Here is a 23759-nt window from a genome sequence, read left to right as displayed (position 1 = left end):
AAAAACTTATAACTTGAGTAGTTAATATTTATCTTCATATATGAGATGTTGTTTCGAAAAAAAACCCCCTCGCATGTTAAGGTCAAATTTAAGATTTTGGCAATTAAATCAAGGCCAATAGCATCTTCTTTGTATGCAAATTATAAATAAGACCTCGCTATATTAGCAACTACACTTAATTATTTAAACTACAAACTTCTTGTAAGGGCAATTGTATATTTTATCTTTTATGATTCGGCCATTTTTGTGTGTGTAACAATTGGTTTATATATTTTAGCGACTGAATCATAAGGAGGTGATGTAAGCACCCGAGCTAGAGCTATACACAAATTCGAAAAGAATGAGCTGTAGCTGCATGAATCTGGTGGGGCCATATTGTAGAGGAAGATGAGGAGTAAACGAGTGGTACATGAAGAGATGAAATAGACGAGTCACCGTTGGGGGGTTTTAGAAGGCATCCACCCTACTAACTGAAATTAAAGCAAATGGGTAATTAAACCGAATTTTCTGAGTTTCAATACCTTTGCAGTTTCTCAGGTGTTTTTCAATCCCTCAAAATTTCACCCAATCCACAGTGACCACTGCCAAGTCACTCTGCACAACAAATCCCACTTAAATCTGAATTTGACTTGGAGACAAAAAAGATTTGGACCAACATTTTCCAAACCACATCCCCTATTCCACCAAAACACATCCCTAACCTAAACCCCAAAAACCTAAGTGCTTGTAGCTCAAGTTACGGGGAGGTTCTGTGTTCGAATTCCCGATCTTCTAATGAACATTCAAGAAAAAAATTAATAACTTCACTAGATTGATCGCAAAAGAACAAATTGGGGGCAGAGTGGCAGATACAATAACTTCAATCATCAATCATCAAAACCCAAAATTACAAAAGAAAAGGAAAGAGGAAAAAAAAAAAAACAGAGAATTGAATTGGATTGAATTAAGTAGATGAAGAAGATGCAGCAGGAGTCAACAAGTCAGAGTTCTCCTCATCCACAGACAAATCATCCGTCTTTCTCAACCCCGCGTGCACGACCACCAACACAACCCCAATCAACAGCGCCACCAAAATATTCACCGTCGCATGGGTCAAGAACAAGAGCACGATCGTGACCACCGCCAAGACGATCAAAACGACGCGATCGTCCACCGTTTTGCCGAAGAGCACGAGGGGCTCGTCGCGGAGGAAGTAGAGGAAGAGCCAGGCGGCCATCATGATGATGAAGACGATAAGCGAGATCGGGTGCCAGAGGAGGCTGAGGAAGAGGATCAGCAGCACCACGATCGCGTAGTTCATCCGGAAGTAGGCGACGTTCGATCGGATTCGCCCGAAGACCTCGCGGAACGGCGACGGGAAGTTGAAGGATCTGAAGTTGAACATGAGCTTCCATGGCCGGCGAGCGCCGAGGCCGGCCTTGATGCGCTCCTTGGCGCGCGAGATGTACTCGCCGGAGGGGCCCTGAGTAGACGACGAGGTCGGGATCGTGCCGTAGGTGGTCATGGGTTTTGACCGGCGTTGACCGTTAGGAGGGAGTTGAAGATTAAGGAAGAAGAAGGGGAGGAGACTGGGGAAATGGAAGGAGTCGGATTTGGGGGGAATTAATTATGTGTTAGGGGTTGGGAGAGGGTTTTTATAAGGTGTCTGTGAGGTGCATGGTTTTGATTGTATGTGCATGGCACGGTGTGGATTGTGATTGGTTGATGTTGATGAAAGTTTGGACAAGTTTTTTGTTATGGGAATCATTTATGGGGTTGTGGCCAATTATTTCTACTGGGTTTTGTTTGGTTTCGGTTGGTTTTTTGTTTATGGAATTGGATTTATTATCGTTATTAATATTGTTCCTCAAACAATAACAAAGAAATATCCAAATGATTAATGCTATCACGAGTTGAAACTGTTTATGAATTGATGCCATCATTGAAATGATATGATCATGATTCAAGATTTGATTGATACAACTGTTACTTGAGTTTTTTTCAAAGGGAATTAATAGGACTGACTACACTACAAGATAAACCACACAACTTTCTTTTATAGTTGGATCTTTCACAACTTGAAAATATCCGACCTATACGCATTTAAGTTCAAGATCCAATTTTTTACATTCTAGATTTACTGTTCAGTTTATTTAACAATAACTAGTTTGAGCGGAATTCTCAACAAAAATATTAGCCGCTAAGAGAGAGAACACTTAAGATTTGTGGGGTTTTTCCCCTGGATCCCATCGAATCTTTGGTGTTCTTTGGGTTTTGAGGCTACTCTTCTTTTGACAGATCTATTATCTCATATCTTAGTTGGCTTTGGTTGTGCCTCATCTTACGAGGCTACTTTTTAAGGTGTTGCGGCTTGATCATGATAGATCCACTTCTCATTCGTGTGTTGAGACCCTAAAATAACTTGGTAGCGCTCTCTATATCATGTTCCAAAGAAAGATTAGTGGTCGTGGGTTTTCCTTTTTGCCGGCATTGTTTTAGCCTTTTAATTTTAGTTTAGTTTGTTTAATAAAGTCGAGAAACTCTATGAGTTTTTTTTGTATCTTTTTCTCTCATGATTCGATAAACTTGGTTAAGTTTGTTGGGTGTTTTTAGTCTCTTTAGGAGAGTCATGCCAATTAGCAATTAGTTTTTGTCATTGATGTCATTGGACTAGATTCGAGGAAATTATGACGGTTGAAATGGGTTATAGAAAAATATTTTCGCTAGTGATTCTCTCCAAATCGTTTTAGCTTTTCGGGTAACTTAGGTCACTGAGGAAGTTTACCCATGTCTGCCATATTCGTATTGAGATTGCTCTTTTTATAATATATATCCTTTGTACTTTGTATTTCTATTAATATAATAAAATTCTATCGCAATTTTTATAATTTTTTTTAAAAAAATTACAAGTTAAACCTAATTACAATACTAATTACCTTCTAGTGTAGTGATACATATTTCTCAATATTGTTGAAAAATGTCCAAAATTTGAATTTCTGTCTCATCCATCAAACCTTAGCCACAATAAATATTCAAGTAATTCATTTACATGCATAAATGGGACAACCATTAAGATTTCTTTTTTTCTTTCTTCCTCTTGTTTATTTATAAGAAATCATTCGAAAGAAAAAAGAGAGTGAAAGCTTCATATTCGGGGTTTCCCTCAGATCCCATCTGATCTTCATTGTTTTTTGGGTTTTGGTGGACTTATGTCCATCTACTCTTATCTATTGTCTCATATCTGGACTGACTTTAGTTTTGCCTCATCTTACTAGGCTGCTGTTTGAGGTGTTGTGGCTTGATCATGGTCGATCCACTACTCATTGGTGCGTTTGAGGCCTTGAAGTAACTAGGTGACATTGTCAATGTCATGTCCTGAATGAAGATTAGAGGCTATTGATTTTCCTTTTGTCGATGTTGTTTTAGTTTTTTAGATTATTATTTTGGTTTGGTCTATTTAATAGTCCAAAAACTCCGAGTGTTTTATGTTTTTTCTTTTATGATTCTAGTAACTTAGTTCAATTTGTTGTGAGTTTTTAGTCTCTTTAGGAGAGTCATGCCAGTTAACGGCTAGTTTATGTCATTAATATCATTGGACTAGATTGGAGTGAAAATTATGGTGGTTGAAAGGGGTTCTAGAAAATTATTTTCGAGGTAGTTCTCTCCAGATATTTTCAGCTTTATAAATTGGCTCATGTAATTGGTGAAGTTTTACCCATTTCCGCCATATTGGTATTATGATGGCTCCATTTACAATCTATGTCCTTTTTTTTGTATTTAATTTTTTATTTAGAAATTAAATAGAATGTACATAAAATTTTATACTAGTTGGTCATGGCAGTGAGCCGGTCCCTTGCACCCAACTTCAAATTATATTTCCCATAGATTAATAATGTAATTTAAAGTAATTTAGATTACCTCTTGTATTATACCAAAAAAAAAAAAAACTAAACACTATCTTAAATTCTTACCTGTAAATTAGATTATTAAATTCTTACCCGTAAATTAGATTATCGCTTACTTTCCTCTAATTTTTCTTCCTTTTTTGCTTAAAATAAAAAAAAATTTAGTTATTACACTTATGTAATAAAATGTAAGCTCTCGAGTTAATTTTGATTGCATTACATTAATTACATCGTAATTGATAATTCTAAAATCCTAAAATGAGTTGATGTATCCTTCTTTTGTGAAAGTTGACCATCACATGCACAAAGTAAAATTTGAAAAGAAAAAAAAGAAAAAAACCCCTAAACCCATGACCAAAGATTTCTCCGAGGTTTAAGGGTGAGATGTAAGCAGGAGCATGGGATTATTATATGGTAGCAAGCATTCTAAAACTTCCTTGTAAAATTATGGTAAGGGTGTGTCAAGGAACAAGGGGCCCACTGCCTTCAACTAGACTTCAAGAAGGGCTTGGTTGGAATCTTGTGTGGATTAGACCACATTAAGCTCGGTGGGGACGAGCAACAGAAAGAGACGTATGGGTACCAACGAGGCGGACGCCGACCCTCATTGCCACGTGGCATCCTGGAAGCATCAAACAAAAAAGGCTGTCAAACTTTATCTATTGTACCGAAAAGATCTAGGTGCTTTTCTACAGCGCACGTGGCATGACGTTAGTGGAGGGAAGTTGGTTCGTTGGCTGGCAGCTCGACCGAGTGAGGAGGAGCCACGTCGGTAGAATGAGGATCTTGTAAGTGAAAGTCGGCCGCATCGGGTAATTGCTCACGTCAGGTCAAACTGGAAAGTGCCACGGTAGGACAGCATGTAATGGGGCCTCGCCTTTGAGAGAGCATGTGAAATGCTGAATATGTTGATGGTGGTGGAGAAATCTATGTTACATCTTATTGTCAGTCTTGTTACGGAAACATATAAGATAATGGAACGTTGGCCCCCTAAAACAACTGTTTCTTTTTTGAAAATGTTGTGTAGATCAGTTAATTAAAGTAGTGTGTTTGTTCTTTTTGCAGATGCGACGACGGAAATTAGTTCATCAGAGTAGTGTGTTTGTTTATCAGAGTAGTGTGTTTGTTCTTTTTGCAGATGCGACGACGTAAATTAGTTCATCAGAGTAGTTTGTTTGTTCTTTTTGCACATGCGACGACGTGAATTAGTTGATTAGAGTAGTATGTATGTTGTTTTTGCACTGCGGCGTAAACCAGTTGATTAGAGCAACATGCATGTTCTTTGACATTGAAGAATGATTTTCTCCGCTGTAAATTAGAGTAGTTTGAATTTATTTTCCTATGCTTTTGTTAGGGGATTAAGAAAAATGATCAATTTTATCTAGGTAGTTTGTATGTTTTTTTAAATTAGGTTCAGGTAGTTTTAATTTTTCACAGTCAAAGACAAACTGCAGAATTTGTGAAATTAATTTGATGAAAATGTTAGGTTGAAACGTTAAGACATAGCCTTGGAAGAAAACGAAACTATAGCACGCTAATTGAAACAAAACCTTACTATAAAGACCTGATTGAAAAAGATTTTGGGCTTGTTTGGTTTGCTTATCTAAGAAGCATTTTTGCACATAATCTTTTAGCAAAAAGGTTTTTATTATAAAACTTTTGAAATTTCATAAGAAATAGAAGTGCTTTCTGAAAAAGCACTGGGGCGTGCTTTTGGATAAAGCACATGGCAGTGCTTGTACAAAAGTGCTTTTATCACTCATAAACATTTCTAAACTTTTCTATCAAATACTGTCAGAAGTATTTTGTTATTGTCAAAAGATGCTTTTAGCCCATGCACGAATTGAAAAACTTAAAATTTTCATGGATTGTGCACATAACCTAACTATAAAACCCCAATGAAAGAAAAAAAAAATCACAAGTAGCTAATGAAAAAAAAAGCGCCAAATTACAAGGGTCAAATTGGTCATTTGGCTAAGAATTATTATAGGATGATTAATGATAGTAGGTGCAAGTCTCCAGGGGCAACACAATCAAAAGTAAGAAAGGGGAAAAACAAAACAATTTTAAGAGTAATACTAAATTTTTGTCCAATTTGCTAATTACATTGTTGACCATCTATGTATATAAAACAAAAGGTAGATAATAGTAAAACATTCAAAATACTAGAAAATACTCTTAGTTAATTCAAATATTAAAAATTAAAATTATTAATTAAATGAGGATAATATGGTAAATTCACATTTTTTCATATTAAAAAAATTAAAATTAAAAACAAATCAAATAATAGGTCATACTTTTATGGAACATAGCTGCCCATGCTATCTTTTTTTAATTCTAAAAATAAAATAAAAAATAAAAAAGAAAATCAATTGGCACATGTGTGAGGGGCTAGTGTTGCATAAAGAAATGAAGCCCATTTTTATGTTGGGTAAAAAGTCGTTTTTGGTCCCTATAGTTTGTCATTTTTATCATTTTGATCAAATTGAAACGACAAAGATTAAAGTGGTAAAAGTTAGAAAATGAAATTTGATTATTTTAATTTTAAATAAATTTTTTATATTAGCTGGATACCTCATAATTGGATTTTGAACTTCTCACTTTAGAGACCATTGCTTGAAAAGGAAAGAAGCAAGTTTCACCTTTTCATGCTCTAGACTCCAGTATCTCCATTTGTCAAATCACAAGTCTTTTTCCCTATAACTAACCAACATTTATGCTGCCTTTTATCCTCATTTCCAAGTGGTAATTTCTGTTTCAGGTATTAAAAAAAAAAAAGTTTAAGTTTGACTTGTAAGGTTATAACATCACTCGAGGTCGAGGATCTTTGTAATTCTACTTTATTTTTCAACCAAAAAAATATATTTTTAAAAAAAAAAAATCAATCGAGATTTTAATAAATTTTTAAAAATTATTAATTTCAAGGGGATTGAGTTCAGACTTTTATAGAGCAACTAAAAATCTATGTATATTTAATCATGTTTTCTAAAAAGTAAAAAAAGTATTGAAAAAGTCATTAACTTTGGAGAAATTTATAAAGTTGTGGATTTTTAAGGGAGATTCACTATTATACCCAATATGGGGGCCAAATTATAAAAATACCCTATATAAAATGGACTTTAGAAACACACCCAAAGCCCATTTACAACATAACAAAAAAGCTTTTAACTTCTTATAAATTACAAAACTGCCATCAATTTCTTAAAACAAGCCCAACCCCAAAATCTCATAAAAATACCCAAAGCACTCAATAGGGCATCAAAGTAATTTAATAATCAATATTAAATTCAATAAGGCTAGTTATCATTTTTTGGGTTTTTTTTGGGTTTGTTTATAGGAATTCAATTGTGTATGGTTTATTTATAATATTAGTGCTAGAAATGGGTATATCACTAAATATCTCTTTTTAGATTGGGGTGTATAAATATCATAGGTCGTACAAATCTAATCGTACCTACAAATTTTGAAATGTTCATTCTGCTTGTGAACTGAAGGTAAAATACTCTATATAGATCTACATGCTGCTTTTCTCTTCTCATCTTATCTGTTTGTCCTTAATTATTGTTTTGGTATAGGTGTTAAACTTTTTTCTGGTTTGTTGATGGACTTTGTTGTTTAGGTTTGAACTTTTTTGGTTTGTTGTTTTTGGTTCTTCTCGTAGCATCACATTTGAACCGTGTTACGGCCATTTCAATTATTAGTTATTTCTTACGCTTTTTGGCGAAAGTATGCACAACCTGTAAAACGACAATAACACATGAAAAATTCAGTGTTCTCGTCGAGCCCTTTGAATTAGATTTGGCTCGCACAATTTGTAAAACGACAGTAACACTTGGAAAATTCAATGTTCCCGTCGAGCACTAATGAGTGTATTCGTTTGTGACTTGTTAAAAATGGGTATTTTTGTATTACATTAAACTCGTTACTGATTAGTAAGTAGTTTTATGTTATGTTTTTTCCTAGACTATTGATCGTTTTTAAAATGCATTTTGTTTTATTTTTAAAAACAAGTGGTTAATGGGTATCCAATATTTACTATTTCTTAACCAAACTTATGTTACATGCTATTTTTGAAGGTTGTGCCAGGGTTGGATTTTCCACCAATAGCTTAGGGATTCGAATTCTCTTTTTGTTTTTTCTCTGTCATGATCTGCTTGACTTTTATTTCAAGCATGACATCTCATCTAAAATATATCAACATATCAACAAGTAGAGGATCTGAATCCACTAGCCTAGGGAGGTCGTGTTGGGGTTGATTTAATTTTCACACAATGTGATATAAACCCGCAAAAACACAACCGATTGACATGTTAACTTTCAAACTTTGTAAAAGTTTTCTAACAAACTTCATTAAACTCCACATAATTCAATCGAAGTGTTATGAATTGGAATAAAAATTCATGAAATCACGAAGTCCCTTTAAATTTTTTTAAAAATTCATGCAATATATTTAAGCTTTCAATATTGATTTCTTAAAAATTATGTCAAATTTTAGAGTGTCAAATAGCACATCATTTGAGCACGTAGGGAGTTATATTTTGCCATGCCAACCAAACAACACACTAGCTAAAGTTAAACCCTGATGACAACATTTCTAGCTCCGTCACTAGTTGTAAAATAGCTTTGTACAAATCCATTCTTTTTCAAGAAATTTTTTTTTTTGAATTTATTGTAATGATGCTTAAAACTTGCTTATTCATCATGCTCTTCTCTTAATACATGAAGTTGCCTCAAGGATGTTGCATGGAAAATACTTTGAATCAATATATACCTTAAATTTTTGTGTTTACCATTTTGTTGAAATTATTTAAAAAAAAAGTTCCATTTCGTTTCTGATTCATACTATGCATTTAAATTCGATATATCGCATATCGATTTTTCTCTTTCATTTACCCCAGAAGGACATGTGAATTTTTTTTTCCCATATATATATATATATATATATTTTAATGTCAAATCCACTTCCATATTGCCCTAGGAGGACTTCCTGTTTTAAACCCATTTAGTTAGCTTTTGTAGAAACCTTTTCACGTTTCTTGATGTTCTTTCTCTTTTGGGTTTCTATTTGTAACGTTTGACATTAAAACATAAACGTGTCTTAAGTCATTTTCTATAATCTCACGTCTCACCTCCCCGCACATCATCCTCCAAACCAAGATCCTTAAACATAAAGTTACCCTTGACTTTAATTTATATATATATATATATATTTTAATTTTGACTTGCTCAATTATTACATCACTAATGATTAGCTCGTGTACATAGATCTCCAATTTGCTGGGGAATCTACACAGAAGACAATGGCTCCAATGGTTTTAAGTAGACAAATTTTGTTTGGTAAAATTCAACTGGAGGAGGGTTGCCAATTATGCGGTGTTGGGCAACCCAGAAATGTATTAAAAATTAATGCCTTTCAAAGTTTGGCAAAATTTTGTTTAAGCAAGTTCTTAATTCGGGTTGTCTAGTTCATCGATGATGCGTTCAGCTAATTCTTAGATGTGTCTCAAATTTATTATAATCCCTTTGGAACACCAGAAAAATGGGACACTAGGAAATCAGGTTTTTGGCCCAAGGAAGGAAATGTGTTAGTTTGAGTTTAAGATACTTCAACTTGACGTAAAAACTTGTGATGGAGTTGAAGGTTGCCTCTAAGACTGGACATTGAAGGTTTCACAAGTTTTTCCTACTGCCGCCAACCTTATCATTTGCATTCAAAGTTTCCCTTTCCATCTTCTATATTGCAACATAGAACTTACCTAAGTGACCCATCTCAATCTCTCTCTCTCTCTCTCTCTCTCTCTCTCTCTCTCTCTCTCTCTCTCTCTGGTCAGATTGCTTGAAGGCTAAAGCTATGGAGGGAAAGGTACATGACTTTCTTCATGGAACACTTGAAGCTACCATTTTCCATGCCACACCCTACACACCACCACCTTTCCCCTTCAATGTAAGTACTAATTAAGATTACGGCATTAGCCAAATTTGATTTTGTAGCTTATTTTGATCTTTGTCTTATAGATTTTGGTTTTTGTTGGAACAAAAACTTGTGTGGAAATTCTGTTCTGCAGTGTATTTTTGGAACTGGGAAGCCTGCATATGTGACCATCAAGATAGACAACAAGAAAGTAGCAAGGACAACCCATGAACGCGACCGTGTTTGGAACCAAACCTTTCGAATCCTCTGTGCTCATCCGTCTGATTCAACGATTACCATTACCATGAAAACGAAATGTTCCATCTTGGGAAAATTTCAAATGCAGGCACATGAGATACTGAATGAAGCAAGTTTTGTCAACAGTTTTCTCCCTCTGGTGATCGAAAATGGGAAGCCAAATCCAGAGCTCAAGCTCCGGTTCATGTTATGGTTTAAGCCCGTGCAATTTGAACCAACTTGGGGACAGATGACGGCTGATAATGGTCAATTCCAGGGGCTAAGGAATGCAACATTTCCACAAAGATCCAATAGTCATGTCACGCTTTATCAGGATGCTCATCATTGCTCAACTTTCAAGCCTTCTTCGGAGCTTTGTGGGACTCCAAGAAGACTATGGGAGGATGTGTACAAAGCCATTGAGGGGGCAAAGAATTTGATTTACATTGCAGGCTGGTCTTTCAATCCTAAGATGGTTCTGGTAAATGGAAGTGCAACACAATCTCCTAGCTACAAATTAATACTCCTAATTTTGTTTTTGGAACTTAATATGCTCTTAAGCAGGTCAGGGATCCTCAAACAGACATCCCGCATGCGCGAGGAGTGAAGCTCGGTGAATTACTAAAGCAGAAGGCTGAGGAAGGTGTGGCAGTGAGAATAATGCTTTGGGATGACGAAACATCCTTACCAATTATCAAGAACAAAGGAATAATGAGAACTCATGATGAAGATGCATTTTACTGCTTTGCACACACTAAAGTAGTATGCAGATTGTGCCCTAGATTGCACAACAAGTTTCCCACAATCTTCTCCCACCATCAGAAAACCATAACTGTGGACACCAAATCCAGCACCAGTGCAAGTGACAGAGAAATTATGAGCTTCATTGGGGGCCTAGATCTTTGTGATGGGCGCTATGACACAGAGCAACATTCATTATTTCACACACTCAACACAGAATCTCACTGTTCTGATTTCTACCAGACCAACATTTCTGGGGCTAGCCTACAGAAAGGAGGGCCAAGAACTCCGTGGCACGATGCTCACGCTTGTGTAACCGGTGAGGCTGCTTGGGATGTACTAACGAATTTCGAGCAGCGGTGGGCTAAGCAATGTGATCCTTCTGTCTTGGTCCCTTCAAGCACCTTAACAAGTCTCATTCAGCAGACTTATGCAAGCAAACCAACATCTGAGAGGGGTTGGAATGTCCAAGTTCTTAGATCAATAGATCATGTTTCAGCAAGCCAACTGTTCCGAAACTTAACCGTGGAGCAAAGCATCCATGAAGCTTATGTTGAGGCAATCAGGCATGCCGATAAGTTTCTGTACATTGAGAACCAGTATTTCATTGGAGGGTGCCGTTTGTGGGAGAAAGATCAGAACTGTGGTTGCAGAAATTTGATCCCCATTGAGATTGCTCTCAAAGTGGTCAATAAGATAAAAGCAAAGGAGAGATTTGCAGTGTACATAGTGATACCAATGTGGCCAGAAGGCTTACCTGAGAGTGAATCTGTTCAAGACATACTTCATTGGACCAGAGAGACAATGTCAATGATGTATAGGTTGATTGGAGAAGCCATAAAAGAAAGTGGGGTTGAAGGGCACCCTAGAGACTATTTGAACTTCTATTGCCTTGCCAACAGAGAAGTAGAGAGCCAAGGAGATTTTATTCCTCCACATTCTCCTAACCCTGCAACACAGTACGGGAATGCACAGAAGCATAGGAGGTTCATGGTGTATGTCCACTCCAAGCTCATGATAGGTATGTATGTGGATCTCAATAATTGTTTAACAATAAACTTGCTTTTACTATATTTATGAGCTAACGGCATATCTTACATAAGTGAAATCTACTTTCATAGATAAATTTCACGCTCTTACTTATGTGAAAAATATGGTCGGTAATGTGATCAATAAATACGGTACATGTATCATTATTTATTACTTATTATTTAGTTTGGATTCTCGTTTCTGCTTTTATTTTCGACAATTAAAGTAGAGTAATGCTAAAAGGAGAACATTTTGGTACATTTAAACAAGTGACCTGGATGGTTTTATTATTGAAGTAACTTCTCATTCTTTTTTGGTGCCTCCTTTGTTTTAGTGGACGATGCATACCTTATCATAGGATCTGCAAACATAAACCAAAGATCGATGGACGGTCATAGAGACACCGAGATTGCGATAGGATGCTACCAGTCCAAAAATGGTGACGAGAGGACGATGATGAGCGCAGGAGGGGACATTGAAGCGTACCGGATGTCATTATGGTATGAACACACTGGCCGTGCCGAAGAATTGTTCAAGCAGCCCGAAAGCTTAGAATGCGTGCAAACGGTGCGTTTAATAGGAGATCAAATGTGGAAAACCTACAGTGGTGAAGAAGCGGTCGACATGGAAGGTGTTCACCTTGTGACATACCCCATGAATGTAACAGAGGAAGGTCATGTTGAAGATCTCGTGGAGGGTAGTGGTGGTCTTTTTCCAGATACAAAGTCCGCGGTGAAGGGCAAGAGATCAAAAGTGATACCACCAATGTTTACTACCTAGTTTTTTTTGTTTTTTTGTTTTTTTGTTTCTTTGTTTTTGGGGCGAGAAATAAGAATTCCATTACATAAACAGGGAAAATTACTACCTAATGACTAATTATTAATGTTACTCTGACTTGATATATTATATATTTGAATATTAGTTATTTTTTATTTTACAGAAAATAAGAAAAAACATTATTCACTGTTTTCATTTGACAAATTTTAGTTGCGTGAATGGATCGATTCTCGATGTAAAGATTAAAGAATTTATTTATATGTCAATAATTGTTGCTTCTGCTCACCCCACCTCCTCAGAATAATTGTGGGGATTTTTTCTTTTTCTTTTTTGGGTTCAAGAGCATTATAAATTATAAATTATAAATTATAAATGATTAGTAGAGAGGATAGAGAGCATACAAAATTGCTGAGTCATGAATAGGCCATATGATCCACATATCCACTACACAAGCTTGGCCACAGAAAGGGAAATTGCAAATCTGCAACGCAACCCAATAGCAATGCTCTTTAGTTTTTGGGTTTATAATTGTAACCTCTAATTAGTATGTGGGGCCTTCTAAAGCTTAGCACTTACGTACAATAATTAAAAGATATGATGTGATTGTAAGGGATACACGAGTGTAGTGATTTGGAGTATTTATTATTTTAAATAAGATTTTGGATTCGAATTCTAACATCCGTGTAGTATGTGTGAATTTAATATACTATCGCTTTTTATATGTTTATTATCATATACAAAATGTTAATAAATTATGTACAATAAGAAGGAGAATGGTATTTACTCACACACATATACTAAAAAGTTTGGATGACGAAACATACTTTTCCATAAATTATAGTTTCGTATTTATTTCATAATTGTTCATTCTCTCTAGTATTCTCTCGACTACTCTATTTCATAAATTTTCTTATCACAATTAATTATATTGACTTTCTTTTTTATGAAATTACGTCATATTAAACCAAACTATTAATGATTGAAGAATTAATTAATTAGACTGGTTTTTGGAACAACAAATAATATGATATTTGTTTTTATTTTTCATATAAAATAGAATTTATTTAAAATAAAAATAAATAAGTTCAGTTTAAAAAAAAAACAAAATATAAATAAGTAAATTCCCTTCTTTTCAGATTTCTGAAGTTAGCGGTAAACTCAACTCTCTCTTGCGCTCTCCATCTCTCTCTCTCTCTCTCTCTCTCTGCGCAGAAGCCTTCGAGAGCAAATTGAGATTTGATTTGGTCCAAACGCTGATGACGAGCAATGAGAGATCTAGATTGTTTCTCCGTGATCTTCTATTTCGTATAGAGAATTCTGCGTATACGGTATTCTCTCTCTCTCTCTCTCTCTCTCTCTCTCTAATAATTTGTGTTTGTTTGGTTGCCGAGAAAAGTAAAAGAGAAAATTTGACTGAATAACTGTGTTGATTTGAATAATGAAGGAGAGTTCGAGCTCGCTGATGCTAGGCAAGAAGCTGTGCGCGGTGTTCAAACCACTGATTGACCTCGTTGAGTCTTTCATCTTCAGCTTAATTGGTTGCTTCGATCGACAAAGGCCTCATCAGCGCCTCTCCTACACTTACGACGACATCGTTCGCCTTGCTGCCAGCTCTCCATGTTTGTCTACTAATTCCTCCTTCATTCATAAATAAAAATGTTTTTTTTTTTTTTGGGTTCAATTTTTTTTTTTTACTTTTCACTCTCAGTTACTGTAAATGAGGTGGAAGCATTGCGCGAATTGTTCAACCAGTTGAGTAGTTCGATTCTTGATGATGGCTTAATTCACAAGGTTAATCAATTTATGCACGTGTTTGTATTGGGGCCCTCGTTTATTTCATTTTTAAATATTTTTAATCTCTTTGACATGGATCATGAAATTTAATTCTTTTCTTCTGGGTTATTTATTTATTAACTTCATTTTAATTTCTCATTTCCAGGAGGAGCTCAGGTTGGCTCTATTCAAAACTCCAGCAGGTGAAAATCTTTTCCTGGATAGGGTGAGTTCATTGAGACTATTTATTTATTTATTCCAATGATGAAAAAGTAAATCTCTCTTTCTCTCTATTTGATATGATAATTCAGTTCATCTTGACTGCTTGAATGGGATTCAGGAAATTAGGATTGCCAATGTGAGCAGAGTTGTATGAAATTTCACCCTTCAATCCAATATTTTTATAAATTAAAAACTATATAATGTGACTGTGAGCCATCTAGTTTAGATTAATCTGTTCTATTACATTGGTGACTATATATGGAACATGAATCTGAACCAACATATTAATCTGTTTTTTCTTCCAATCTATGACGAAATGGAATCTAGGTGTTTGATGTTTTCGACGAAAAGAAAAATGGCGTGATTGAATTCGAGGGGTTTGTCCATGCACTTAGTGTTTTTCATCCATGTGCTCCTCTTGAAGACAAGATTGATTGTAAGAATTCTACAATCCAACTTCAGCTGCTTAGAGTTTGGAGGCATTTCATGTTAAAGGACTTTTTTCTTCTTCTCTCTTTTGGGTTTGTTGCAGTCGCATTTAGGTTGTATGATTTGAGACAAACTGGATGTATTGAGCGGGAAGAAGTAAGTATCTTGGTGTGTTGCAGACTATGAACAAGTTCTTGCCTGAATGCTTTAATCATTGAAAACAACAGTAATAAAAAAGAAAAAAAATAAAACACCAAAATTAGAAGACTAAGAAGGCAGTTGGGAAGATGCAATGTCTTCACTTTGATTTATTGTAATTTTTCAAACGATTATTTCATCTGTTGTATTACTTCTAAGTAACTGCTGTGGTTGCTTTCAGGTCAGGCAAATGGTAGTTGCCACTTTGTTGGAATCTGGCATACATGTGCCAGATGAAACTCTTGAAGCTATCGTCGATAAGGCAAGAATAACCGATGCTAAAACTTCTGTATGTTTCCCTTATTCTGAAGTTTTACACTCTCAAAGTTCTCTTTCGTTGCACAGACATTTGCAGATGCTGATTCTGACAAGGATGATAAAATTAGCAAAGACGAATGGAAAGCTTTTGCTCTTCAGCACCCAACACTTCTAAAGAACATGACGCTTCCACATTTAAAGTACTTGCTTACTGCCATTCCTCTGCTTTTAATTCTTCTTAGGTTTTACCATTGCTTCCAACGATCATTCAGTAATCATCCTCTTCCATTCCTCTGCTTTCAAGTAAACTTCTTTCATTTGATATCAGTTAGCGTTCTAAGAGTTGTTTATCAAAAATAAAAAATAAATAAAAGCGGTTTCCTTAGATTTCCTTTCTATTTTTCAATGCTTCTATCAATCTATTATTTAGTGTCATGATTGAATCTCTCTCTCTTCCTCTCTAAATCTATTCTAATTATGTTATCGACTTGCCAGGGACATCACGACAGTCTTCCCGAGCTTTATTTTCAACACCGAAGTCGAAGACTAATGTTGGCAATGCTATTCCTAAAGTAAGCTTGGATGCTGAGGCAGAGGTTAGATATGGTGCGTTGTGGGATTTTCTGGGTTGTGATTTTTACTGCCTTGAAGGTTCCCTCACTTCAACTGGCTTGGGATTGAGAAAGTGAAAAGCAACCCCAACCTTAACCTCATCAAGAACCTCGTTTGGAAACGGCAGCACACCACATCCCTTTCCATCATCAAAATCAGTTTCAATTCCTCGGCCTGAACTTTGCAGTGTCCTGAAAATTAGATCTGGCTGGTCCAGACTGGTCAAATTAAGTTCACCAAGAACAAGTACCAATAATTTATGTATAGTAATTGAAAAGAACATTTGACCCAAAAAAAATAAAAAAAAAATAAAAGTAATTGAAAAGAGCATAAATTATTTTGTGAGTGCGAAAGTTAATTTTAATAATTTTTGCCCATTCTTTTATTTGCACTTTCAAATGAAGCAAAAAGAGATGAAAGAATCCTTTCTCTTCAAGTTTGAATGCCGCTGGGGCACATCTCAACTGTTAAGGGGATGGTCTAACCTTATAAATTAATTTAAGACTCGAAAACTGAGAACTGAGAAGCAAATACTGATGATACAGAAGAAAACCAAATGGGTCCTTGGTGAATTTGCAATGGAAGACAATTAAAAAGATCGTGAACATTATATGAGATGAATACATGTGAGAAAAATAGCACTTGCCATCATTTTATTGTTTTGCAACAAAATGCAGGGGTGCCTCAATACTCCAGCACCACCAATGTGCTCGTTGACAGCAATTTGAAGTTACTGATTCTATACAAGCCCTAAAACTTCAAAATTAAGCATAAAAATATGATGCCCGGAAAACGGCCAATTCAATCTCCTATTCAACAAGTGACAATACAAGCCCTAAAACTTCAAAATTGAGTATGAAAATATGAAGCCTGAAATACGGCCAATTCAATCTCCTATTCGGCCAGTACAGTAAGAGGAAGGTGAAATCCATATTCACAAGCTGCAACAAGAGACATTATTCCTTTATTTATCTATTGTCGAAAAATCAGTTGAATGAAAATTTTTTTTTACTTCAAAAGAAGCTTAACATCCTACAAATTACCTTGACTCATGTAAACGAGATGGCAACATACCCTCACTAGCAGAAATGACAAACTGCAGGATACATCCTTGACAAACCACTTCTTCACCTGCTAAAATTGAGATAGATCTACAGGTTGGGATTCGCGTTGCAGGTAACTTAAACCTCCAACAAAATTAATAGGTTGCATAGACTCTGCTATAATCACCAATTTCAACAATTGGGTAAAGATATTTTCTTCAACCAATCTCCAAGTCAAACAAACCTCTCGTATGAATCACATTTGCTTCTATTCTCACTTCGAATATGTGAGACAAACCTGATTTCTCACTTGACAATCCGCAACAACTATCCTTCCATCTGCAGCAAAAGAATAATGATAAATTAGGTGAAAACAGTAATTAACATACAAGTAAGTTGTGTAACTAATGTGATAAACCATCAATTGAAGATAACTAATGATAATGTGATACAGACCAAAAATACAAGAAATCATCAACTTCAGTGTAAACCAAGATAAGCATGCATAATCAACTGATCATAGTTCATCTTAAAGGAGAGGTTAAAGCAGTCTACAAAAAGCAAACAGCAATGAAGAAATCAGCAACTTAATAATAATTTCAATAGAAGTTGCAAAATCCAGTCAAACTCTTAGTTCCTACTAGACCATACAAGTAACATACTTAGCTACAATTTCTTGATCAAACATTATTATTTTTGTTTTAAAGGTTATCCTCGACAAAACAATCCATCTGAGCCAATGGACTGGGTCTGTCTATATTCAGAAAGCACTTTCTCTCACTTATTGATTATCTGATGTTGGGAGGCATAGCCATCTTAAGTTTTCTCATTCAGCAATCTCATTCGACAAACAAAGACTATGCTCATGTGGCTGCATGTAGAAACAAATTTATCAAATCTTCTCCTATCTTTGATGTCCAGCTCCAACCTATGAGATCGATCATCATTGCAGTATAGAGACTACAGCTTCATACTAAATTTCAGTAGCCAGCAATTGTATCTCCAAGACACTTGCACCATTGTCTGATAACTTCAGAAACATCAGTTCCTACAACTATGATAGCTCAATGAAGACCATCTAATTGAATAACAAAAGGACTGCCATATACATCATCCAAGCAAAGATAAATCCTCCATCTCCAAACTCAAACTAAATTCTTCAGTATGAGGTGGGCCCATAGGCTGCTCCAATCCACCAAGAAAAATACTCCATTTCCGTCCCGACCAGACTCAGTTTTATTAGTTCGTGTAAGCATCTCTATATGGTAAGCGGTAACAAGTCCTTTCAAGAGAGTAGAAGCAAGATCTCACCTCATCCTTGAGATGTTTCAGCAACTTTTCCAATGCAAGTTATTCCAGTAAATCAAACAGTAGAAATTTAAGATGACCCGCTAAAGGTTTTTTTCTTACGGAAACAATCAACTAGAGAGGTTTATCTATGGGTACAATCTGAAACTAAATATCCTATAAGCCTTAAAAAACAACATCAGGAAGAAAGCTCGGCATTATAATGGAATACTAATTCACTAAATGGTGTACAGTAAATTAGTTGAAGGCAGTGTTAAAATCAAGATGAAAGAAACATTAGTTCTAAATAAAAGCAATATAGCAAGACGTCAACGACATTAAAGAGGAAGCATGCAAGACAGAAATCAGCTACTATTTCTAGCTAGGGAAAAACAAAGAAGATTCCATACCCATGAAACCCATAAAAATGAGACAGGATACTTGCCTATAAGTTCAAATCAGTAGCTGGCCTCTGTCAAATGGCATGCCACCGTCCTTTCTTGAGATATTCCAGGGTCATTTCAAAGCATGGAGCAACTTGTCATATTGTGGGGGTGGCTAGAAATATCTTGATGAAGAAAGTTGCAGATTCACAGCTCAAAATGAAGAACAAGAAACTACTCATGAAGACATGAGAAGCAGTGAATTGCATTACTGACAAATCCCTGCGTTTTTCAAACTATGCTGGATAGCTACATGAACATTCCTAGTCCGTGAACTTCCATCCCCTTTTATCTGAATATAATCTATCTTACCTCAACCCTGCCATCACGTCCATTATAAAGCAAATCCTACCAATCCTCATATTGGAGAAGAAGCACACACCTTACAACTCACTTTCAATAAACAAGTTCAAAAGAGGAATATAAAGCTTCAACTTGGCTATTTGGAGAAAGTTCCACCTCTGATAGACTAAATGCCTCAGGCTAAAATAACAACTCCCGATTATCCCACTCAACCACACTCCTGAGATTGGATTATAGATAAACCACTGGAGAAGTCTAACTTGGCTATTTAGAGCATAAGGAGCAACACTGGAGATACATTACCTTCTCAATATAAAACAGATTCAACCAATCCCCAGGAAACTTGAAATTATACAAACAACCCTTTGGTACACGCTCCACAGGTTAAAACTTAATGCATCATAAAGGGTCCCATGCACTGCAGATAAATATTAAGAACAAAAACAAAAGATACAACCCATAGTGCTGAACTACTTCGGTCAGGGTCTAAGCTGGCAACATTTCCACAATCCATTCTTCTAATGCCAGCCAACTGTTCGTCCATGTTTGGAAAGAAAGTTTTGGTGCTTATCCAAAGACCACTTATCCAGCCCAGCCACAAAAATAAGAAGCCGTGGCAGATAGAAAACCATATGGAATCCCATCTAATATGACTCCTAGTCAAATAACCTACCAATAGAGAAAACAAAGGCCTGCAACTTACCTTCAGAGCGTTACAACTTCCTAGGCCCTAGCTACCCACCTAAAAGAATATCACAACTCCTAATTGTGCAAATACTTTCATGTACGCAATTTTCTAAACCCAATAACATCCTATTCTAGGAAGCTCCACTTACATCCTCAAACTTCCAATATTCAAGAAAAGCTACTTGTTAGCTAGTCTCAACAATATGGAAATCAGAATTCATATCACAGTATATTTCATCACAGCAACAAGAAATCTTGTAATTTTGTGAAACGAAATGGCCATCCTAACTCCTAATCTCCATATAAGCATAAAATCCTCGCATAGATAAAATGATGCATAAGAAATGGCAGGTCCACCTCCAACAATATCCAGAAACCAAAACCACCATCAGGGAATTTCCAAGAAAAGGACCCGCATCCCCAACAAATTGAACACCATATATCAATATATCCTCCAACACATTATGTTCATCAATCATGAAACAACAACTTGATTCCAACAATTGCATCGTTTACAGAAATGCAGATTGCATTAAATTCATGCAATCGACCATGATCACATAACTTCCCTTCAATTCCATATCACACATGCTGCAGCCTCCCCACAAGTTAGAGAAATACGGGTTCATCTCGATAGATATAAGAAAATGCCAAGTTCATAAATGGATACTAAGTTACCATACCATTCTAAAGTTTGCTTCTACCCACCATGAAAAGAAAAGGAAAAATATAATCAAGAGTTTCCAAATAAAAAACAATCCTCATTATAGGTTACATGGTCAAATGACCAACATAAGATATAATTGATGCAAATTAGAGACAGAAAATTCCAAGACATTATACTACTATCACAGACATGGGAATTAATGTCTAGCAATCAAGAAAAGCGATATTAAAACCCTATATACATAAGTTTAAGATGACTAACGATGTATTCAGAAAAAAAAAATGGCTACTGATCTGGCGTGCACACATAGATGACTTGACCATCTATGCTGATGATGAGCAACCAAAGGTGGCATGTATACTCTGTCATTGAAATCATAATCATCCAGATTTCAACGACGAGTCATGCGAGGCTTTTCAGGTCCTCCCCATGAAGCTGGACCTGGCCCATACATAGGCCCTTTATCAGCAACACCCTAATAGATAACCATAAAGATCATTCAGAGAAAAGGGAAAAACTAATAGATAGACATTCAGAACACTTCCAAGGAAAGAGAAAATTAACATGGAAATCTATTGATTACAAGAAACAAATCAAATTTCCAATTATATAAGCAAACATACCATGCGCATCCCATAGCCATCTCCATATGCAGCAGGAAAAGCAACCTCTGGGCTGCTGAAATTCATCCCATATTGTCCACCTTAAAAAGGAAAATGATGAGATGTGAATGAAAATATTAAAAGCACAATGTAACAACATAACCCTAAACAAAACAACTCTTTTTTTTTTTTCTTTTTTTTTTCTTTTGTTCCACTGCATGACAATGGGGAAAATAAATTTAAATATTGGCATGCAAAGAAATAATAAACAGTTCATTTCTGTATTAGATAATTAAAAAAGATGAGACCTCAACCCCAACTCCCAAAACTGGTTGTGGAAGATGAAATACATTTATCTATCTAATAACCAGACAGCGCTTAAAGAATCAATAAACACGAAATCAAGTATTTCCGTAGAAGAAAGAGGTGTATAAGAACAGAATGCAGTACAAAATGTATATGTTGGGACTTGGGAAGCAAACTATAATTGCTTCACCACTATGTGAGTTTGTTTTTAAGTGTGCTTGTGTGTACTGTGCACCTGGAAGCGTGTGCATGTGTGTATGTGAATATATGTTTGCATGTGTCAGAGAGAGAGAGGTTTAACCAGTCTATCATACATCTACTTATATGACATCTCATCTTTTCAAAGCCAATGAGGAGTTTCAGCACCAAATTGAAGGTTAAATAAAGGTACCAGGAGGAGGATATGAATGCCAAAAGAATACAGTCAGACAGATAAGTAATACCTGCACCCCATGGTCTACCATCTGTCCTAGCAAGATCTGCGCGTAGTTTCTCAACTTCACGAGCCATAGAAACTAGGTTCTTCTCCATTGCCTGTCTTTGTTCCATAAGCTCAATATTCGCCTTCTTCTCATAATCGATTGCATTTCTACAAAACAAAACTTGTACGTTAATATATAAGCAGTTGATCTAATACAATCTTGATAAAATCTGTACACTAAAAAGGAGCTTCAAGACAAGAAAATGACGACAAATAAGCAGCGGGTACATACCTAGCATGCATAAGCTCCTGATGCAGACCATCAATGTCAGCCCTTAGTAGAGGAATCTGTTGATTATCAGATTGCAACCTCGCAACGTCCTGTGTGAGGGTCTGAACTTGAGTGGAAAGTTCCTTCCTAACATTAGTCAGCTTCTGAACTTCAGAACGAAGTTGTTTAGCCTCATTTTTCAAGGGCTCAGTGGCCCGAAGATCAGCCTCCAATTTCCTGCCTTTCTCAAAGAGCTCCCTTGATTGCAATTCTTCTTCGGCACGAATATCTGAAAAGGCAACATTCATCCTATGAATTTCCTCCTTGGCAGCACCAAGCTCACGCTGCAATGTCATTCGGTCCTCAACCAGCCTCCGGTTATCAGCCAAGAGTCTTCGAATTTCAGCATGTTGCATTTCAAGTTCTTCCTCCAACACTGCAGGATGAGGAAGTGGTCGCATTGGAGGACCTCGACCAAAAGGTCCTTCAAGAGGGTAGCCACGCCGGTCATTATTCGCTTCACGTGGAACACGATGTCTCCCTGCCATTGTAAGGTATCCTGAAAACCACCCACAAAACTGTAGGAAAGATAACCTCTACAGAAAGGGGGATAGAGAATGAGTATGTTAGCGATAAATCTGTAATTTACTTTAAATAATGCTCTAAAGTAACATTATCCCTAGCAATTGGAAGCTTGTGCAAAATGTTTTAGTTTTTTTCCTAATAAACAAATTAAACAACATGGAAGTGCTTGTACAAGCTGAAATTAAATCAATTATACAACTTTGGCGGTGCTTCTTATTTTCTTTATTCTTTTCTAGATAATCACACAATTGGTCAGTCAATGTGAACCATATACAAACCAACTTTTCTTCAACTAATTAAGCCACTCATATCTGATTAATCCTTATGCGTCAGTTTGGATTCCCAGCAAGTGAAGGAAATTGGAGACAAAACTACGTTTTGAAAACTTCAAGCTTCTCATTACTTCAGACCCAGAAATACCAACATGCATACCGATATATTAATATTAATTCGACTTCTCAAGGAAAAACAAAAGGTAATTTTCTCAGTTCCTCTCCTTTCTGACGATAATTAATCACAGAATTAATTAAAAGCAATTCAAATAAGATCCTAATTTCAATTCTCTTTCATTCTTTAGAATTAAACATCCATAAACAACTGTTTTTTCTGAAAACAAAAGCATAAAAGGCAAACTAGAATCCGCACCTTCTGTTTGATCGAAATTCTGAACGATGAAAACCTCTATGTGCTCTGCGTTAGTGGTCCTGAGATGATTTTGGTCAGAAAATTCATAGCTAGTTTTCTCAAAGCTTTGATTTTGCCCATCAGGCCATTTAACACTGTTCCGATTGGCTACCGGCCCATTAAATTAGGTCGGCTCCACATCGTATAAGCCCATTGACAAATTAAGCGTGGCTTTCTTCTGGCCCATGATAGTAATTTATTTAGAAGTGAAGGATTTTGTTCGTTTTTGCTTTTCTTCTCTTGGTCGGAGCTTTTTTGGTTTCTTCAGTGGAAAAGGGTAAGTTAGAAAAAAAATAGACACCGGCTTAACCAAATTAGCTAGAATGGATTAGCTTCCTGCTCGGGACTCGAGTTTGAATCCTCCATTCCTATATATAAAAAAAAAGCCT

The 23759-nt window shown here is 36.0% G+C and overlaps 4 protein-coding genes across 14 annotated transcripts; 2 read left to right on the top strand and 2 right to left on the bottom strand.

Moving 5' to 3' along the window:
* Nucleotides 1–786: 786 nt before the first annotated feature.
* Nucleotides 787–1631, bottom strand: LOC117622279 (PRA1 family protein F3-like). The gene has a single exon (XM_034352897.1). The coding sequence runs from the start codon at nucleotides 1502–1504 to the stop codon at nucleotides 944–946; it is 561 nt and encodes a 186-aa protein (XP_034208788.1). The 5' UTR covers nucleotides 1505–1631; the 3' UTR covers nucleotides 787–943.
* An 8047-nt stretch (nucleotides 1632–9678) lies between these two features.
* Nucleotides 9679–12691, top strand: LOC117622275 (phospholipase D alpha 4). The gene is made up of 4 exons (XM_034352883.1): nucleotides 9679–9828; nucleotides 9950–10513; nucleotides 10597–11794; nucleotides 12137–12691. Exons 1-4 carry the CDS (start codon nucleotides 9736–9738, stop codon nucleotides 12580–12582), a joined length of 2301 nt encoding a protein of 766 aa, XP_034208774.1. The 5' UTR covers nucleotides 9679–9735; the 3' UTR covers nucleotides 12583–12691.
* Nucleotides 12692–13736: 1045 nt separating this feature from the next.
* LOC117622276 (calcineurin B-like protein 10) lies at nucleotides 13737–16424 on the top strand. Of its 6 annotated transcripts, none has more exons than XM_034352885.1 (9): nucleotides 13737–13907; nucleotides 14024–14198; nucleotides 14288–14370; nucleotides 14519–14578; nucleotides 14902–15010; nucleotides 15107–15159; nucleotides 15383–15463; nucleotides 15547–15762; nucleotides 15955–16424. In XM_034352885.1, exons 1-9 carry the CDS (start codon nucleotides 13836–13838, stop codon nucleotides 16033–16035), a joined length of 930 nt encoding a protein of 309 aa, XP_034208776.1. In that variant the 5' UTR covers nucleotides 13737–13835; the 3' UTR covers nucleotides 16036–16424. The 6 variants fall into 6 exon arrangements, with proteins under 6 accessions (XP_034208776.1, XP_034208775.1, XP_034208779.1 ...); XM_034352884.1 differs by having other exon boundaries at nucleotides 15107–15171; XM_034352886.1 differs by having other exon boundaries at nucleotides 13739–13907; nucleotides 15107–15171; nucleotides 15547–15659.
* A 228-nt stretch (nucleotides 16425–16652) lies between these two features.
* On the bottom strand, nucleotides 16653–23440 carry LOC117622277 (protein FLX-like 3). 6 transcript variants are annotated; one of them, XM_034352893.1, is made up of 7 exons: nucleotides 23332–23440; nucleotides 22123–22697; nucleotides 21853–21998; nucleotides 21125–21204; nucleotides 20763–20976; nucleotides 17115–17453; nucleotides 16653–17012 (listed from the first exon to the last, which is right to left on the bottom strand). In XM_034352893.1, the coding sequence occupies exons 2-5, from the start codon at nucleotides 22647–22649 to the stop codon at nucleotides 20893–20895; spliced, it is 837 nt and encodes a 278-aa protein (XP_034208784.1). In that variant the 5' UTR covers nucleotides 22650–22697; nucleotides 23332–23440; the 3' UTR covers nucleotides 16653–17012; nucleotides 17115–17453; nucleotides 20763–20892. The 6 variants fall into 6 exon arrangements, with proteins under 6 accessions (XP_034208784.1, XP_034208782.1, XP_034208785.1 ...); XM_034352891.1 differs by having other exon boundaries at nucleotides 16653–17453; XM_034352894.1 differs by having other exon boundaries at nucleotides 16653–17453; nucleotides 22123–22679; nucleotides 23332–23435.
* Between the last annotated feature and the right edge of the window lie 319 nt (nucleotides 23441–23759).

The sequence above is a fragment of the Prunus dulcis genome, chromosome 3 (assembly GCF_902201215.1).
Source record: "Prunus dulcis chromosome 3, ALMONDv2, whole genome shotgun sequence".
Lineage (NCBI taxonomy): Eukaryota > Viridiplantae > Streptophyta > Magnoliopsida > Rosales > Rosaceae > Prunus > Prunus dulcis.
Note: the sequence above shows the minus strand (reverse complement) of the source record. Positions and strands in the feature narration are given on the sequence as shown.

Excerpts from the sequence above, each read along its gene's own strand:
- LOC117622279 (XM_034352897.1), bottom strand. The coding sequence starts at position 1,504 with ATGACCACCTACGGCACGATCCCGACCTCGTCGTCTACTCAGGGCCCC.
- LOC117622275 (XM_034352883.1), top strand. The coding sequence starts at position 9,736 with ATGGAGGGAAAGGTACATGACTTTCTTCATGGAACACTTGAAGCTACC. Across the intron at positions 9,829-9,949 it reads CACCACCTTTCCCCTTCAAT|TGTATTTTTGGAACTGGGAA; the intron begins GTAAGTACTAAT and ends TCTGTTCTGCAG. Across the intron at positions 10,514-10,596 it reads TCAATCCTAAGATGGTTCTG|GTCAGGGATCCTCAAACAGA; the intron begins GTAAATGGAAGT and ends GCTCTTAAGCAG.
- LOC117622276 (XM_034352884.1), top strand. The coding sequence starts at position 13,836 with ATGACGAGCAATGAGAGATCTAGATTGTTTCTCCGTGATCTTCTATTT. Across the intron at positions 13,908-14,023 it reads TAGAGAATTCTGCGTATACG|GAGAGTTCGAGCTCGCTGAT; the intron begins GTATTCTCTCTC and ends TGAATAATGAAG. Across the intron at positions 14,371-14,518 it reads ATGATGGCTTAATTCACAAG|GAGGAGCTCAGGTTGGCTCT; the intron begins GTTAATCAATTT and ends TCTCATTTCCAG.
- LOC117622277 (XM_034352891.1), bottom strand. The coding sequence starts at position 22,649 with ATGGCAGGGAGACATCGTGTTCCACGTGAAGCGAATAATGACCGGCGT. Across the intron at positions 21,205-21,852 it reads TGGTAGACCATGGGGTGCAG|GTGGACAATATGGGATGAAT; the intron begins GTATTACTTATC and ends TTCCTTTTTAAG. Across the intron at positions 20,977-21,124 it reads ATGGCTATGGGATGCGCATG|GGTGTTGCTGATAAAGGGCC; the intron begins GTATGTTTGCTT and ends GTTATCTATTAG.